Source organism: Diabrotica undecimpunctata, chromosome 7 (assembly GCF_040954645.1).
Source record: "Diabrotica undecimpunctata isolate CICGRU chromosome 7, icDiaUnde3, whole genome shotgun sequence".
Classification (NCBI taxonomy): Eukaryota; Metazoa; Arthropoda; class Insecta; order Coleoptera; family Chrysomelidae; genus Diabrotica; species Diabrotica undecimpunctata.
This window is the reverse complement of record NC_092809.1, coordinates 70958317-70978579: the sequence shown is the minus strand read 5'-3', so window position 1 is coordinate 70978579 and position 20263 is coordinate 70958317. Positions and strand designations below refer to the sequence as shown.

The 20263-nt window shown below is 31.2% G+C and overlaps 1 protein-coding gene across 6 annotated transcripts in view; it reads left to right on the top strand.

Annotated features, from left to right (window-relative positions):
* Positions 1–20263, top strand: part of LOC140445476 (casein kinase I-like) — a 98139-nt gene that overhangs the window by 43886 nt on the left and 33990 nt on the right. For all 6 annotated transcript variants that reach the window (XR_011951401.1, XM_072537514.1, XM_072537515.1 and 3 more), the window contains exon 4: positions 19728–19930. Coding sequence is in view for 5 of the 6 variants with exons in the window: in XM_072537514.1 (XP_072393615.1) it covers positions 19728–19930 (203 nt within the window). In the remaining variant the exon portion in view is untranslated. The remainder of the gene's footprint in view (positions 1–19727; positions 19931–20263) is intronic.

The following is a 20263-nucleotide window of genomic DNA, read 5'->3' as shown; positions in this document are numbered from 1 at the left end:
TATTAACAACTTTAACACGTAATCGCAGACGTCTCAAAAACGGTATACTCTAACCTAACAGACATATGGTCAATCTAACCACCACTATTTAAATTGACAAAATGTTCTAGTTTACTCCGAAGAATTTTTAAACAAAAATTAAACGTGATATTTTAGTACTTTGTATATCTACTTTGAACATAAATTATCTATAGCATGGTTATGGATATTATAATTATTAAACAATTATTAAACAATTATTAAACAAGTAGGTGAAATAAATTTAAGTTAAATAATATTATGCAAGAATACTATTTATTAAAAAAAAAATGTAACAAAATATGCAAAACTATGAACAACGGGTTAATGACACATATATTTATTTTATACCTAAAATTTAGGAAAGTGTTAAATATTATGAAGAACATTAGTGCAGTTTACCGTGCCTTTTACTACAACGAAAGGTTTTCTGCGAATTCCATTAATCGTTTAGAGTTGTAAGTTGTTTGAATGTACTGTAGTTGTAATTTTCAAGCATACTGTCAAAGATATGTTATGTGATATATGATATTAACGGAGATAGTACGAGTAGGTTTGGAAAAGTCGTAGAATAAACGGAGAGTTTTTGTTTTAATGTGTCCAGTCAGTGTTGAGTTGTGTTGTGGATCATGTTGTAAGTATCTTTGAGTGTTCAGCAATATTTCTTCAGCTCTTTTGATTACTTTTCGACTTCTTACTCCTCGGATGTATTCCGTAATTTATCCAATATCTCTACGCAATAATTTAATTTTCCTCAGCAGTCGTTTCCCCAGGGCGCAATTTTGCGTCCAGTCCTTCGTCATTATTATTATTATTTCTGTCCACACATTCCATCCCCTTTACTTTTTTACTTACTTATAACCCTAAAAAAATTTCGGATAATTTTTAATTTTAATCGATCAAATATCTTTTAGGTTTACCTTTAAGTTTTGTCTTTGAAAAAAAAAGCGCGTGGAAAATGGTTTAAAAATAATTGCTAGTCTGGAAATTTTTTGATTTATTGCCAAGAATTTCAAGAACAAAACAATCAATTCGTTTTTACCGTGTACTTAAATTGGTTTTCGTTATTTTAGAATTTATAAAATACTGTAGACTTTACTGGTTTTCATCTTATTCGGACTTAATTAGCAACAATTAATTCTGCTTTTAATTATCTTCATTTGTCTGAATGTAATCAATTGTTTTGTCATGGAACACGCTGGTCAACATTTTAGACTTCCTTGTTTCTTTTACTGTTGACCTTTATTCTATTTTAATTTTTGTATTTATTACTTTTTTGTGTTTCTATTTTCAATCCGGATATCGTTTTCAAAAAATATTATTTTTTTACGTTAACCTGTAGATGTTATCTATTGGCGCTTTGTACAATAAAGTACCACAATAATTGTAGTGAGTAGAGTACCTCATGTTTTAATAGTTGTTTATAGCCCAGTAAAATTCCACGCTTACCCTTAAAAAATTATTTTTGTTCCGACAAAAGGAGGAAATTTATAGTAATAATAGTGAACCGTATATAAAAAAAAAAAACGTCACAATTTAACACGCAAAGAAAAAGCTATGATCGGAATTATTGTGTTTGAAAGACTTTGAGCCAGAGAACAAAATAAGATTGTAAGCGATGTACAGTGAAAGCCAACTAAAGTTGTGTTCACGTCATCATTGTGAACATTTGCAGCGTTGTCAGATGGTTCATGAAGTATAAAAATTAACAGAAAAGAACTGAAGTAAACAAAAAAAAGGTGAAGGTAGCAAATTTCACACTATATTAAATGAAATTTGAAAATGAGTGTTTTTTTTCATTTGTTTTTTGTTATTGTTATTATTGTTATTTAAATATAACGAAAATAAAACCACAAGCAATAGAATAAAATATTTTTTAATAATGAACGTATTTTCAAAGACAAAACATGACATTAAAAAAAAACAACATAAACGAACTAAACATTTTCTGAATCTATTCCACATTAGTGTCACTCTCTCCACTATTAAAATTTATTACTATTGGACTAATTTCTTGACAATCAAATATTCTTTCTCTCTCATACCATTTAAGTATTTCTCTTTCAGTATGATTTATAGAGTTTTTCCACATATCAGGAGTAATCATGTAAAGTGCCTCATATCATATGTTTAGGCAGTTGTTAGCGCTGTTACCATCTCTACCAATATGCCTATTGTAATTATTTTGCTATGCCCCAAATTAATTCATTGGGGTTAAAGATACAATTTGTGTTTGATACAAAACTTTGTGTCCATACCGTTCTGCCATATCGTCCACTATATACTTGGTTTGTGGTTTATTTTTAAAAAAATGTTTAAAATAAATTACATTTATATGTAAGATTATATCTGTATCTTTACTGAGAAACGATGCGCAACAGTTCTGTTTTGAACATCATTATGGGAATAGGGAATGTTTTTTTCTGTCAACCACTCCTCAATAGAACTTTTTGACCATCCTGTATTCGGAGTTTTATGCAATAACATACTGTGATAAGGTGCATTATCAAGTACAATTAGAGAAGGATTCTCTAAGTTTTGCAGCAACTGATATTCAAACCATTTCAAGACATTTGCCTGGTTCATTTCCCAATGATAATCACTAAGTTGAGTTTTTGAACAAAATAATGCTTCAGCACCCTCTATAAATCCATAAATCCGGTTTCATTTCCAGCATGGAGTATAATATATCTGCAATGATATCATTTAAATGTTCATATAACAACTTATGTTAATACAACAAACCTTTTGCCATTCGTTTTAGTGGTTTTAACACTCTTTATATATTTTCATTTTGCCAAGAATGACCAATGATCCCATTTTGAAATATCCAAGTATCATTGACAAACACGAATTGGTACAGGGTGTCTCAGAGTAGATTTTAGTTTTTAAATCAATAAAACTCGGTTTCAGAACCTGTTAGAAAAACATTTATTAGGCAAATAGACACACAGAAAACGCGGATTTTATTTCTTAAATAATACGTCGGTTAGATGTTGATCATCTCGCTCGTAGCACTCTTGCAATCTGGAGCGCAAATTGAGAAAGACGCGCTCACACATATCCACTGGAATGTTCTTAATAGCGTTGCGAATATTTTGCTTCAGTTCTTCGATGGTGGCTAGTGGGTTAGCGTAGACGATGTTCTTTATATACCCCCACAGAAAAAAATCTAAAGGGGTAAGGTCAGGAGATCTTGGGGGAAAACGAATATCACCATTTTGTGAAATCAGTGTGCCTGGAAACATTTCTGTTTCTGTGGGCGTTTATTGAAATGTTCGCTGTGTGTGGCGTAGCACCGTCTTGCTGGAACCATGTATTGCCTGGATTATACCCTGGAAAATTATTCAATTCTGGACGTAGCCAATTTCGCAACATGGCAGTGTATCGTGTACTATTAACAGTTAGCGTGCGTCCTCTAGCATCTTAAACAAATAAGGTCAGATGATCTCCGATGCAGACATGCCACACCAAACCGTCACCTTTCTTGAATGCAACTGTTTCTGGTGTAATTCATTTGGATTTTCAGGACACCAGTAGCGAGCATTGTGCTTGTTGACATATCCATTAAGGTGAAAGTGAGCCTCGTCACTGAAAATAATCCGTTCTTAAGCCACCGTCATCCCAAAAACGAGTCATCATCTCCTCAGAAAAATTTTTCCTCAGTAAGTGATCAGTTTTTTTCAAATATTGGTTTAACTGAATTTTATAAGGGTGAAAACTTAAATCCTACTTTAAAATACGCTGGATACTAGCACGAGACAAATTTAGCGCTTGTGCATGTTTGCGAAGTGAACGCCGAGGATTACCATTCACAGCACGTCGAACTCTTTCAATATTGACAGGAGTTCGAATAGTTTTTGGTTTGCCTGGATGTTTCACATTTGTGACAACTCCTTCTTCTCTAAATTTCTTTACCCATGCGTGCACTATATAGGAATCGTTGGCTTTAAAATACGCCTCAACCATGTAGGCGCGCTGCATCTTCGTCCACTTTTCCATGGTAACTGAAATCCGCACGTGTCGGCTACACGGCTGATGCATCGTTTCCATGGAATTTCGAACAGGGTCGGCGTAAGGTAAGTTTTAAATACTAAAATCTACTCTGAGACACCCTGTATATACCTTCATCCTTCGCTTCTTTTTAAGTTCTCAAGAATTGTACTCTTTTACAAACAACGTTAGGTAATTCCATAAGTCTTCGTCGTGGATTATCCTTCATCCACTCAAACTCAAGTTCTTTGAACAATCTTTTTAAAGAAGTGGAAATACCAATAAATAATTCTTTATCTTTCAGTTGGGACCACAATGACTGAACCGTTACGTGCTCTTCTAAAATCATACAGAAATAAAATTATGTTAAATGTACCTATATTGTTATAATCATACTTAGTTCTCTGGTACATATTGTAAATGGTATCACGAATAGAGCTTGTATTTAAAGTTGTTGTATTTGTTACTCGTTTATTAGTGCAACACTTTTTCTTTGGTGACTCGAACTGTTCACCTTTTTTCTGCATTTGGCATTATGCTGCTTACTGTTCTTACACTGATTTTTAAAGCAGCAGCTACACTCTAATAATACAAATTTTTGTAAAGTAAAGTAATGATATTTTATTCGCATATTACCTCTTGCACAGCGTTTAAGGGTAACAAAGGGCCATTATTATTCCTTTCTTCTTCAAAATAGTTAACTAATGAAGTCACAAGTTCTTTGCATTGACTATTCAGCTGTTTGGGCGTTTTGACAAATAAATAAATGTTTTTTATAAGATAACCTCAAAAATCGATGATACCACGAGTACAAAAGTCACAGAACACTGATTGGAAACTAAACAAACAACGCGGCAACATGACAATGTTTCTGGTAGTGACTAATACTCCGTCATTAATTGGTGGTTTCTTCATGAACATTTCAACACAAAATTTTACAATGAGGGACGTCTAAATCCAAAAAAGCTATATTGTATATACATTATTTTGTTACAAAAGTTTTTTTAATGATCGGGTTATTTTTAGAAGTCATTGTTTAGCAAACTAAAGTAACATACACTTTTCTATAGAAATGTAGCCACACACAATAGAATTACGACCTTGGTGACGTGCACGCAACTTTATTTGGCTTTTACTGTAGTTACAATATGTTGTATCTTAACAAAAGTTTCAAAGTGTACAGAGTGGTTAAAACAGACGATGAAACAAACGATAATAATACTTTGAAGGTTGAAATGAGAGGAAGGAAACAAATAAAATTGCACGATACAACGAAACAGGCCATTCGTCGTGCAGTACATAAATTTTATTTCAAAAAGGACTATAAAACAAATAGCAGAATTTCGAACACATGGAAAAAATATTATATCTACAGATGAAACATGGTCAAATGAAGGACGTACTGTGAAAAAAAAATCGTCAGGATTTAAATGTGAAAAACAAACGACAAGCTTTCCCAAATGGTTTGTCGACAGGTTTAAAAGCTCCATTGGAAAAGGGAAAACGCCTTATTAGCCATATTGGTAGCTACTCAGGATTTGTTGGAAAGAGGTTTAAATGAGGAAATGGATGCAGATCATTATGAAAAATGGTTTTCATATATTTTGTAAAAGAACTATTGAGAACAGTCAAAAGAAGAAAAACCAGTTATTTAGGGCATTTGTTGCGCAACGAGAAATACTACATCCCTCAGTTGATAATAAAAGGCAAAATAGAAGGAAAGCGAGGAATTGGAAGAAAAAAATTGTCCTGGTTACGTAATATCAGAAACTGGACAGGACTTGGATTTGAGGAACTCTTAAGAACAGCTGAAGATAGACAAACGTTTGCCACCATAACCGCTAACCTCCATTGATGGAGACGGCACTTGAAGAAGAAGAATATATTTTGTCAAAAATCGAACCAGGATCTGTTATTGTTATGGATAACGCTCCAAATCACCGTCGACGTGTGGAACAGTTACCAGCCACTAAATGGATAAAAGCTGAGATTGTGGATTGGCTTAATAAAAACAATATTAAATTCAATGAACCAATTTTGAAAATCGAGTTACTAATCTTAGTGTGGTGTCATAGAGATAAATATATTAAATATGTAGTAGATGAAATGGCGCGAAAACTAGGCTTAATTGTAGTTCGATTTCCGCCATACCATTGTGAGTTACATCCGATAAAACAAGGACTCAAATAAAAAATAAAGTATCGAGGAACAATGTTATTTTCAAATTAAATGATGTAAAAAATCTGCTTAATAGTGTCGTTAAAAATGTGACCTCACAGTCGTGGATAAAATGTATGGAGTATGTACTGAAAGAAGAGCAGAATATGTGGAACCTTGATAAATTCATTGAAATTACCATGGAACCAGTTGTTGTGGATCTAGGCGAAGATACTACTGATGGATCTGAAGATGACGTAGATGACTCAGATGAGATTATATTATAAAGTAAGTTTTTCTTTGAACATATTTTTTATATTTTATGTGTGTGAAAGTAATTCACTTCTACCTGTGCTAAAAGTTACTAGACGACGCTTTTTCTAATCCCATGTCATTATATTTCATTTGACAATAGGAAATTAAATTTAATCCTTGAATCAGTCATAAGTTTGTTAATTTAAACGAATAAAGGGTTTTCCCCAAAAAATGTATTGAACAAGGATTACCTTTCTTTATCTAAGGCATCTATAAAATAAGAAAATATTTTTTATGACAATTAATTTTAATAATAACCGCACGCCTTTGACTCGTCGTTTTCCTTTATTCTCAGACCCGCAAAGGTCTACGTTGAAAATATGACTCACTCGCTACAATTTTGGTACTATAGTATAACATCCAATTTGACAGTTAACTACTTGACCTCGATCTTGTAGACAAATAGCTATGTTTTTGAGTTGAACACAGCAGTCACAACATCATACAACAGCATTCAAAACAGCCAACACATATCTATTCTGCACAAAATCAAACAACACACAGGGGAGATCATAGAGCTCTGTTTATGAAATACCATAGGAATGAAGCAATTTTTGCGAGAACGTGAATCATCATCAAAAACATAAACTTCGACAAATCCTAGATATACAAACATGCCTGGGACAATGAACACAAAGTACAATGGAAAGATGCATTAGTAGTCATGAAAGAAAAAACAGCAAAAAGAGCAAAATTAAAGAAGCTGCCCTCATCTTGTAGGAAAAAAGAATGTAGCAGGATCTGGTTACCAATACTGAAATAAGAATTCAGTAATAAGAATATACCAACATTAATGAGTTAATAGGTCAGATACACATCATACATCATGTATAATAACTACATGAACACAGAAATGTCACAATTTGATATAAATCAGAGGGTACAACAACACCTCTCAGAATTTCACTCAAAATATGGCTACTTGCCTACTAGATCGATAGCAAGCATGTCATGTGTCAAATGGTTTACAGGAAAAATCTAATATTTTTTTAATTTATAAAATTTTTGTGAAAACGATTTCCGGAATTTGAAATCAAAAAGTCAAAACAAATGTAAAATGTAATTCTCGTTACAATCAATTGTGGTTTAATCCCGCATAAATACAATATTTAACAGATATTATGTTCGCTGTAGTTATTTATCGTGTAACAGTACAATAGTGTAAAAGTAACAGTAACTAACGTATAATATACGGTAATTTTTGTATTTTGGTTCATGTTATCATTAACATGGCTCATGTTATTGTTCTCTACATCATATTGAATAAATTATTTACTTCAGACAGTATGAATGATTATAGTGTACATTTTTTGAACAAGCTCGCCAACATTAATCGCCCCATTATACCTAATAAATAATTTGCCCATGTAAAACAAGAATAACAACATGACCTTATAGCACAGAATTTTCAATTTAATAAATGAGTGTATAGTAGATGATCAAATTGTTAGAACGGTCTGTTAAATAGAATTTTTTATTCAAAAATATAACATTTCGATAAAACACGTTTTGTCTTATATACTGTAAATAATACAGTGAGGGGCAAAATTATGGAATATATTTTTTTGAGAGAATTATTCGTAAATTATGATTTTTTGGCATATATAACTAAAGTACCACAATTGTAGCGGGTGATTCATATTTTCAATGTAGCCCTTTGCGGGTCTGAGAGGAAAGGAAATCGACGTCATAGGCGTGTGGTTATTATTAAAAAATAATCAAGATTTTAGAACGAATTGATTGTCATAAAAACTATTTTCTTATTTTATAGATGCCTTAGATGAAGAAAAATAATCCTTGTAAAATACATTTTTTTGAGAAAAACCTTTATCCTTTATAAATTAACAAACTTATGACTGATTCAAGGATTAAATGTAATTCCTATTGTCAAATGAAATTTAATGACATTGAATTAGAAAAACGGTCCTCTAGTATCTTTTAGCACAGGTACACCTGAATTACTTAAACAATTATTTGTACGAAACAGTACTAGTAATAAATGGCTCACCTTTAATGAATATTTATTTCCATAAAATATAAAAAAATACATATGTTCAAATAAAAAATAACATTATATTATTGCACCGTTTTTAAATAAAACGAGCGGTTCGAATTTATATAAATATATTTATTTATAAGTTTACAGTTCGGTACTCTCTTATCAACTAACTCAACTCATAACATCGTTACATATATATACCAAAGTTACTATGTTCTAGAACATTCCCACCTCTAATTCGCCTACGTGACGGGTTGTTCTCTCTCGCACTTGATATCGCTGGAAAGTTCTAGTCGCTTGCGAGATGCAGCCGTTACACGGGCCACGCTGAATGCATGTTCGTAACAATAAGTAAATTTTCTCGTTTTGTCGGTATTCTAACAACAAAAATAGTTTTTCTAAATGATAAACGTTCAATTTTACTGGCCTATACAAAAACCACTGATGAGCATTTATAACACCATAATTAGGCCAATATTATTATATGCAGGAGAAACAATGACGATGGTTAAAAAAGATGAAGAAGACTTAAGAATAGCAGAGAGAAAGATTATGAGAACCATACTAGGACCAATCAGAACAGAGCAAAATGAATATAGCAGCAGAACAAATGCAGAAATTAAGGAAGAACTTAAGGAAGACATCGTAACTAAAATAAAGCAATGCAGAGTTAGATGGTTAGGTCACATTTGGCGAGCAGGCGAGGAGGCAGTGATATACGCAATGATAGAATGGAATCCAGGAGGAAGAAAGAGAAGGGGAAGACCGAGATCAAAGTGGCTGCAAGAAGTTGAAGAAGACCTCCAAAGGGCAGGAGTCAGAGAATGGAGAGGAAGAACTAGAGACAGGAAAAAATGGAGAGATATTGTCAAGAAGATAAGATAAACAAAAAAGACTGATCCACTTAAGAAATAGGATCTAGAAAGCATTTGCGGTTTAACCCCACACTGGGGTGTATAGCCATTATATATATATATATATATATATATATATATATATATATATATATATATATATATTTATATATATATATATATATATATATTTATATATATATATATATATATATATATATATATATTTATATATATTTTATATATATATATATATATATATATATATATATATATATATATATATATATATTAAAACACTACAATCGCGGTACTTTAATGTATATCATACTATCATAGTGACGTTATCCATCTGAGCGTGATAATGAATCGATGATTTTTTTTAAATGACAATTGTCATCATAATTATTTATACAGGTTAGCCAACAATATTTAATTTTTAAATTAAATTAAGTTACACAATAAGAAGTATATGTGTAATTTTATTCAATACAAAATACATTTTATTGCTGTTAAAAATTGGACAAAAATGTTTATTTGACAAATACAAATTGCTTTCAGCTTAAATTAAATGTATAAATTGCCACTCACCTGCCTCTTGGCAGTAGTTGAACCGACCACAACAATCTTCATGAACATTGTGGATAATTATTTCTGCGTAATCATATTTCGAATTTCCAATCTAATTCTATTTTTTAAATCTTGTAGTCGATCGATGTAAACTTTTGATTTGAAGTAACACCATAAAAAAAATCAAGTGGTATAAGATCTGGAGATCTTGGGGGCCACTCTATCGTTCCTCGTCTACCAATTTATCTCCTAGGAAAACATCAGTTTAAAAAACCACGAACAGGAATTGCAAACTGCAGAAGTGCTCCGTCTTTCTGAAACCATATATTTTCATTGGGTAAATTGATGTCATATTTATTTGAAAAAATGTCTGTAAGCGTGCATATAACTTTATTTTATAAAAGATCAAGATATCTTTCAAGTTTACTGTTTTGGGGGTGCTGATTGTCTACCTCAGTCATCCAATGAGTATTCTCTTTACACCAATATCTGCAGTTTTGCTGATTCACATGTAAACTCAATGCTCCCAGTAGATCTCTTTGAGTATTCTTCAATATACAATCAGTAAGTAAGGGCAATTTCCTTGACATCTTGTTTATTCGTTAAATATTTTTAACTGTACTAATACGCATAATATCGGTGAATTTGTTTGACTATTCTGATTGTGTGACAAAAGTTATTGTTTACAATGAATAATGAGCAATTAGATGCTTATATTTAAAAGAGATCACGTTTTAAAGGAGGAAATATCGATGGGTGTATTTTACAATAATTGGAATGCCAATAGAAGACATTAAAAGCGTATAATAAAGTGTATAAACACATTAAACATTTCTCGTTACAAGATACAAAAAGCCGTTTGGGTTTATATATTGCCGCTTCAACTCCCTTTACCAATATTGTTATGTCATAAAGTGTGGTAACCTAATAAAATAGAAAATAAATATGTCAATATATTTTATAGCTCCATTATAAATCGCATTAAACAAAGAGTTTAATTTTACTAGGCGGCTCCAATACGTTGACCGCCTACATTAGGTTTAAAAATATATATGGAAAGTTCCCGATAAGTGCTGTTACTTTCTACCTATACGGATCCTGAAAACAATTAAATTGTAGAATTTTTGCAAACATTGATTCGCTTTAACACTGAAAATACATCACTATTAACCTATCTTCAAATCGGTTGTGTTTCCGTCGAATAATTAAGAAAACTGTTATACAGAGTAAGTTTGTATGGAACGTCTAATCTTAGAAGCAGCTTAAGGGTCATTGCTATTAAAATGTACATTATCAATTTTAAAAAAATTAAATGTTAAAAATTTAAAAAGCCAACTATGAAAGACCTTCATAGAACCAGAAGATCTAAATATTAATACTCTAATAACAGGTAAAGCTTAAACATTTTTATATTTCTTAAATTTTTAGATTTTATAATTTGTTTGTTAACGCAAGTGAGATAGTAATTAACAAAAGTGAGAAAATAGGAATCTATATTAAAATAACAAGTTTGAAAATAAAAATTGTATTCTTAGTTATAAAAATGCAATGTGAAATTATATAATAATATTGTAAAAACAGAAACACTTATGAAATATAAATATTACTTGGCAAAGAACTAAAAATATATTGTTCCCGTTTGTTTAGATCAGGTGAAGTCAAAATACAAACAACTTCGTCTAATGAAATGGTAGACACATCTTCCTTTTCAGGAAAGACAAATTTGTATTTATGAATTTTTTTTTAAAACTTTACAGTATAATTATAATCTTTGTCAATATTTATTACCAGTCCAACAAAATTTTTACTATACTTTTTCGAAGATAACTTAACCACAATAAAGTTATTAAGTTTTGGTCTAATTGAATATTTTGTTTTTGGTGTCTTAGATTCATTTATTGTCATTTCATCACTATCCGAGTCTGATGAGTATATATCTTTGTATTGAACTCATTTTCGTTGTGTGAACTTTACTTCTTTTTTCTTATTTTGTTTTCCAGATGTACCATGTAATACAGGTTGTGTTAAGAAAGTCTTAAAAATAAAGCAAAAAGAAACAATTCTAAAGTTAAAAACAAAGTATAAAAAAGGATACATTCATTTGATTGCATCTGTGGGTGATGATCATTCTTATTTTGGGACGGATTTAAATGTGGGATGTCCATGGTACCAATTTTATAATGGCAACATTCTTGAACTCCACATGTCAAGCATGATAATGTTCTTGCCTCTAGTAAATTATAGAAGGCTTTTGTCCAAACAACTTCTCTTATAGTCATTGTACCTTTAAATGTTTTTAAATCTGAAGTGGATACTTCATTTTCAATTTTTTTAATTTCCAAACTAGAAACTGTATGACATAAAATCCCCTTACAATTTTCTCGAAGTTCTTTAATTAAACTATTAAAGTTGTCTAAATCTTTTCCTTGGGCCACTAAACTATCTGCTGTCCTTTTCAAACATCCCCCAATACCATCTGGTGCTCCTTTGCCATGTCCAGACTCACTATAATGCCATTTTATAGCTTGACAGGTAAAAAGCTTCGAAATATATGCCACTATTAAAAAAACATAGTTTTATTTTTATATTGTGTGGATGGTCCATCACTCAAGAAATGTACCATAGATATACTGGAAATTAGAGTTTTTACATATTCTGCAATGGGTGTCAAATGGGCACATATAGCAAAAGGATCGTGACGAAGATTCTCGGAAAATGTACACATTGGACTTTTTTTGTTTTGGGTATAAACCATTACAGTGTGCAAACTTATCTGTGGTTTGGAACCACCAAAATGAGCAGATTGGATTTCTCGTCCATATTTACATATATAATTTTCAGAGAAGTCCAGGTGTATAAAAACCTCATTTTCCTTTAGGCTATTCTTAATTGTGTCGATACATTTATATTGGTGTTTAATGTTAAGTAAGTGTTTTAAAAAATAGGGCAGTTTTTCTTTAAAGATGCTTACAATATTTTCTTTTGTGCTCTCAACTTCTTCCTTTATTGCCTTTTGGCACATTTTTTTCTCGCCCTTAACAATAATTTCAACTTTTTTTGAAAGCCATTTTTTATAAATTATTATGCTGTCATCAACATTGAAGAACTGTATTTTTTTATTACGGCATATTAAACATAAACGCCCTAAACATTCTTCATTGTTAACATCACAACATATTTCCTTCACTACTTCTGTTGAATTAGCAGCATTTATGATATGCAATGACTTTAATTTAGTTACAAGTAAAGTGAAATTTTCATGAATTATACAAAGACATGTTTCTCTGCTTTTTTCTGTGGGAAACAACACCCAAAAAGGTCGAAATCTACAAAATCTAGAATAGCTCACTTTAACTTCAGGATGCTTAGCCTTAAATGGAATAAAAAGATTTTTTAAGGAATCATTTAGGTACCGTTTCTGCTTTTTAATTTTCTTATAGGTAACAGTGTCCTTTTTGCCAGGGCATAACCGACTTACTTCATCTTTTTCAAAAAAGCTTGAGATAACTTCCTTTAATCTTAAAAACATTAACCTTCTTCTTTTCAATACTTGCCCAGAATTTTTATTTTTTACGATTCTTCTTGAACTAACTGATCTTACCAAATTTTCACACCTATATTTTTTAACTATATCTCCAGAAATAGAATGAACAAATCTTTGCTTGTCCTTAAATGTTCTTTGTTCTTTGTAGTTTTCCTGTAGCTGCTGCTGAAGCACTTCTCCAATTACAAGTTTCCGTTTTGCTTCTGGAGTAACTTTCTGCCCAATGAGCATTTCCCGAACATTTTTAGTTGGAGTGTTAGGACCTTTTTTCTTTAATCTTTCATATCTAAAAAAAGGTAATAAGGTTAGTAATATTAAAATTTTTTTTAAATTTTAATATTACTAACTTTGTAATTAAAATTATGAAATTTAAATGATGTTTACTTATTGATTCTATTATTTTTGTTCAGATTTAAATTATTTCATAGATATATAATACCTACCTTTTTTTGTATTTTGAAAACTTCTTACATGTTCTTTCTAATTTAGCTTTTAAAAGCTCTATTTCTTTTTTTTATTCTTTCCCTATTTCTTCGTACTATTTGTTTTCCTTTTAAAGACTGTCGTGATGACTTAGGCTGTGGATTTTGTTGAGGTGTAATATCTTCTGAAAACTCCTCAGGAACTGGAGTAAATGATGGGATTATTTCATTAAGCTGAGCCGAAAGTCTTTCTCTTTCTTTTTTTGCATAGTATGATTTTTTACTTTTTTCTCGCCAACATTTTCTAATATTTCTTTGCTCTCGTTCTGATAATTCATCAATTCTCTTTACTTTACCCGCTTCTTTTCTAGCTCTATATCGCTCTCTAGCCTTCCGTTTTTCTTCTTCATGTAATGCCGGATTATTTTTTATTTTTTCTCTTAACTTACGCATCGCATTTTTTGATCTTTCCCGAAGAATACTTTTCTTTTTTTCATTGTTTTTCGCCGACTTTGCTATGTCTAAAAACTTCAAAATAGCATATTAAATTAAAAAAATGTATGTTTATTTTTTAGAAAATATGTTATCAAGATTTAAGTACAAAATAAGAACATTTTATAAAAATTTAATCAAACTTCATTTATGTTAACTTTTTCTCAATTTCGTTAACACATAAATTAACGCAAGTGATATTAACTTAATTGAGGTTTTATTATAAATTTCCCGTCAAATCCCGGGTAAATTGTTTGGATGGTGACGCCATTTTAAAAATAACTACTTTGCTTAATTTCCTAGCATATACCGTTTGCAAACATTATTGATTAATTTTTTTTTTTTAAATATAGTTATTAACAAAAGTGAAACATTATGCTTACCGTTTGTGGGTCTTAACACCTTTTTGCTCTTAATATTTGTTAAATTTCACAGAACAACATACCTCTCTCAAGGATTTAATTAAATTAAACAAGACTTGTCAAAACACTTTTAATGTCACACTATCAGCGCCGACTAACTAAATTTATGTCAAATAATAATTCTATTAACGAAAGTGAGAATGAATGATGAGGACACCTATAAAAATCGAATTTTAAACTATAAAATAAATTATTTTTTATAGAGAATGATAAAACTAAGAAATAATGTCAGCCATTTTATAATTTTCTGTAATTATTTATTTAGATGTAATATATTAGAATGCTGTTTTTCTATTTCAAAGCTTATATGAACAAGGTGGGGACATTAACGAAAGTGAGAATTGAACCCTTTAATTAAAAAAAAATACAGAGTAGATTTTATTTGTGGAATTTAAAAAATCATAGGAACTTAGGTTTTAATGCACTTTATTTGAGTGTAGTATTCTGATAATTATTTTTTGTTATTAAACCTTATTTTTGCTTGAAGGACATCAAAATGTACATTTTCAAAACAATGACCCTTAAATGATTTTTATAGATTTTGGTGTGTAAGGGTCTTGTGAAGCGGCCGATATTATGGTGATATTTACATTGTTGTTAGGTCTTCCGTTTTTCTGGAAATGTAATGAACTTTCTTATTTCAAACGGAACACTCAACACTCTGTATATTTTTTGCCTTGTGAAGTTCTTAAGAAATACTGATTATGTTTCATATAATGTTCCCTATACATAAATAATTAGATATATCCCATATCCCTAATTAGACCTCTTAATTGTTATAAATAAAGCTGCTGTCAATTAAAAAAAGGACATAACTTATGGTCCCAAATTGTCCTAAGACAACTTTTTTCTTTTTTAAATTTGTAGTTATGAAATAATATAAAAATTTATCCTTTCCAAACATGAAAATAATTTTCTTGTAGCCACCACTTAAAAAGTTATTGTAATTTTTTATAAGCAAACAATTGGTATGTTTTTACAAAATAATATTGAAATATTTAAAATCATTTTTCTTAATTTTTTTTTTAATAAAGTTGATGCAATGATCCTTCTTTCATAAGAAGTATTTCAGTTTTTTTTATTTTTAGCCCTATGCAATATTTTGATGATTTTTTTAGCACGCCGTGTAAAAATTTCTAAATTTTAATTTAGTATAGAGAGTTTTTAATAAAATTGTGTATTTGAAATTTCCTCAGTTGATGAAGAGTCAACAGTGAGTTAGTCAGCAAGATCTAATATAAATTGTAGATGTGAGCACTATGTACAGCTGGTTCCTAAAAAAACTGATAAGACTCTTAAAGCTTATTTTGTAGAAAATTGAGCAGTGTATTTTGAAGGATAAATACTTATTATTTACATACTGCCACTGCCAAATCTTAAAATTTGTCAGATAACATTCTGTTCAACCTCAAGAAATGGCTCTACATGCTAGCAAAAAACTAAAAGCAAGAATTGTAACGAAATTAGAAGATGGTTGGTCACTATCTGCCGTAGCGAACTATTTTAAAGTAAGCAGAACAAAAGTTTTTAATATTAATAAAAGATGGAGAGAAGAAGAAACTCTCGAAAGAAAGCAAGGTTCTGGAAGACTTTACAGTTTTCGCATCTATTGAAGATGCGAAAACTGCAAGAATTATGTCACAGTTTCCGGGAAGAAAGACAACAAGTTGGCGCAGAAATAAAGCATCGCGTCTTAGGTACCGAACTGAAGCAAAAAAACAAGCTCTTACACCACAACAGAAGCAATCAAGACTTATATTTGCTTTAAACCATCAGCTACAAAATCAAGATTTTGGGGACTGGGTAATATTTACAGACGAGAAATTTTTTCAATCTTCTAAAAATGGCAAATTGGGGTGTATAGACCAGATAATAATATATTTAATCCTCTATATGTTGATAGATATCGATCAGCTGTTCATTTTAGCGCCAATGTATGGGGATGGATTTCATCTAGAGGAATGGGAATGGTATGGCGTATTGATGACAGGTTTGTTGGGCAGACTTATCTGAATATTGTAGAAAACATCATGTTTCCCAGTGTAGCACAGTTGTATCCAGAAAATAATTTTATCCTCCAAGATAATTGTCCTGTTCACACTGCAAATATAATAAACTAGTGGCTCCAGAGTAACAACATCGAAACCTTACCATGGCCCAGCTACAGTCCAGATTTAAACCCAATCGAGAATGTTTGGGGGGTTATTCTAAAACGGTTGTATCGACGTAATTTTATACCTCAAAATGCTGAAGAGCTGTAGCACGGTATACAACAGGTTTGGGAAGAGCACTCTGAAGAAGACAATTTCATAGTTCCATTCAAGCAGATGGACCGAAGGCTAAAAGCTGTTATTAAAGCTGATGGAGATATTACAAAATATTAATTTTATAAAAATTATATATTATATAAATTTTATATAAAAGGAAATAAGCGAGGCCATTGAAAAATTCTACACTAAATTATACTCGGCAAATATACAACCACAACAACGACGTACTGAACGAACAATAATTAACACCGGCTCAGAAGAAATACCGGACATAACCGACTATGAAATAAAAATGGCCCTAAATCAACTAAAAACGAATAAATGTCCGGGAGAGGATAAAATTACAGTCGAAATGTTGAAAATCGGTGGAAGAAAAATAGAACAGGTATCAAATATTTTATTTAATAAAGTAATTGATGAAGGAAAGATTCCTCAAGAATGGTACAACTCCGAAGTCATTTTACTATTCAAGAAAGGAGACAAAGCAAACATCGAGAATTACCGACCAATATCCTTGCTCTCACATCTGTATAAATTACTAACTAAAATCATAACCAACCGCCTAACACGATTTCTATCATCTATCGATTTCTATCAGCCTATCGAGCAGGCTGGATTCAGAAAACATTTTAGTACCATAGACCACTTGCACACCGTAAGAACACTGATAGAAAAATGCACCGAGTATAATGTTCCAATTCATATGGCGTCCGTCGATTTCCATAAAGCATTCGATTCCATCGAATTATGGGCAGTGCTTGAATCTCTAGAAAATGCACGTATAGATTCAAGATACACTAACATAATTAAAAACATATATGAAAATGCCATCATGCAGATAAAGCTGGACGAAAGCACAAAAACTAATCCCATAAGACTAAAACGGGGAGTAAGACAAGGAGACACCATCTCTCCCAAACTATTTACCCTTGAAAAAAAAAATATTTGATGTTTAATATTTTAATTAAATTATCAACATCATGTACAATCTTTGGTAACATAATACATTTTAAAGGGTTTTTACCCAAATATTTTGGTGGCTCAGGCATGGTAACCTGTATTTTAACCTGATGATGGAACTGTTGTTCCGAAAACGTTCGTGTTTTTAATGTAGCCCTTTTAAGGGTTTTTATAAAATATACCCATATACAAAGATTAACCTCTTTTTGTGATACGTGGTATACAGCCAGCTGCAGGAATTATTTTCCTTGTGGATTTTATTTACCCTTGCTCTAGAAGACATTTTTAAGAAACTAGAATGGAACAAAAAGGGTATCAACGTCGACGGATCATACTTAAACCACTTGCGATTCGCAGATGACATAGTTTTAATAGCCGATAATATCCAAGAACTAAATGATATGTTACAACAATTAAATGCAGTTTCAGGAGCGGTAGGCTTAAAAATGAACTACAGCAAAACAAAAATACTGAGCCGAGACCAGACAAATATAACAATACAAAATCATGTCATAGAAAATGTTGAACATTATGTATATCTAGGTCATGTTATCAAACTAGGAAAACCAAATCAAGATGCTGAAATTAAAAGAAGAACACAACTGGCATGGGGCGCTTTCGGCAAATTAGCATATATCTTGAAAAACACCTCCATTCCTGTAAACTTAAAGAAAAAGGTGTATAACACATGCATACTACCAGTTTGTACTTACGGCTTGGAGACAGTAGCCCTTACCAAAAAATCTGCTAAAAAATTAGAAACAACGCAAAGAGTAATGGAACGAATCATGCTTGGAATATCACTAAGAGACAAGATTAGAAACACCGAGATAAGACGTAGAACGAAGATTAGGGATATTGTGGAAGAAATTGCAAAAATGAAATGGCGCTTGTCAGGTCACGTAGCCCGATATAATGACAACAGGTGGACACGGAGAATTCTAGAATGGAGACCAAGGACGACAACAAGAAGCATGGGAAGACCTCAAAAAAGATGGGTAGATGACATAAGAACAGTGGCAGGCAAACAGTGGATTAGATTGGCGCAAGGTAGAGAAATATGGAAGCAATTGGGAGAGACCTACATTCAGGAGTGGATGGAAAATGGTTGACAAAGAAGAGAGATTAATTTTATTTTTACATACCTAAATTTTGTATAGTTTTGGTCTTCCAGACTCTCGCTTTCTTTCGAGAGTTTCGTGTTCCCTCCATTTTTTATTAATAGAAAAACTGTGGTTCTGCTTATGTTAAAATGTTTTGCTGCCTCTGCTAGTGCCTAGTTTTGGTTACAATTCTTGCTTTAATATACTGTTGAGTTAAGTCGTTTGTTTTATTCCTTAATAATAATAAAAATAATAACAACCCTATTTGATGTAAAAACTATTATTTATATAGGCTTCATAAAATGCAGGAATTCAAAATAATATCAAAATTTAGGCCTTAATAATTATTACAATTTATGAATTAACATATATGCAATTAATTGTTTGTTTATTTTATTATTTGTCTGTCATAATAAATATAATATAATGTCAGGCCAATCAAATACACTGCTCAAAATGATCAAATCTTACTAAGAGTCGTATCAGTTTTTTTGGGAACCATCTGTACATATAACTTGAGTTTACTTAATATTGCTTTTTTTATTTTTATTAAAACCAACAACGCTTTTGATCTCAGCAGTTTACTCGAATTTATTTTTTTCCCGCAGGTACTGCCCGGTACGCGTCCATTAATGCACATCTTGGTATTGAGCAGTCACGTAGAGATGACATGGAATCTTTAGGATATGTATTGATGTATTTCAATAGAGGCTGTTTGCCGTGGCAGGGATTGAAGGCGGCTACAAAGAAACAAAAATATGAGAAGATCAGCGAGAAGAAAATGTCCACACCCGTAGAAGTTCTTTGCAAGGTAAGCAATATTTCTGTTATTTAAAGTTAACATTTTTTGCATTTTCTTCAAATGTATATAATATTCCTCATATTAATTAGTAAAACTGTAAAGATACACTCATTATACATACGATTTTTATAAATAATTATGATGCAGTGTGTTTATAAATTGTACCGTTTGGGAAAAAATGTTTATTTTAAGAATATTTCAATAAAACCCCACATTGTGGATAATATAATATGTATTATACTCATATTGGCATCGATAATATATTATATATAATATTCCGGTAATTTTTATGATGTAAATCGTATATTTCCTCTTAAAATCTGTCTTTCAACGTGTCAAGCT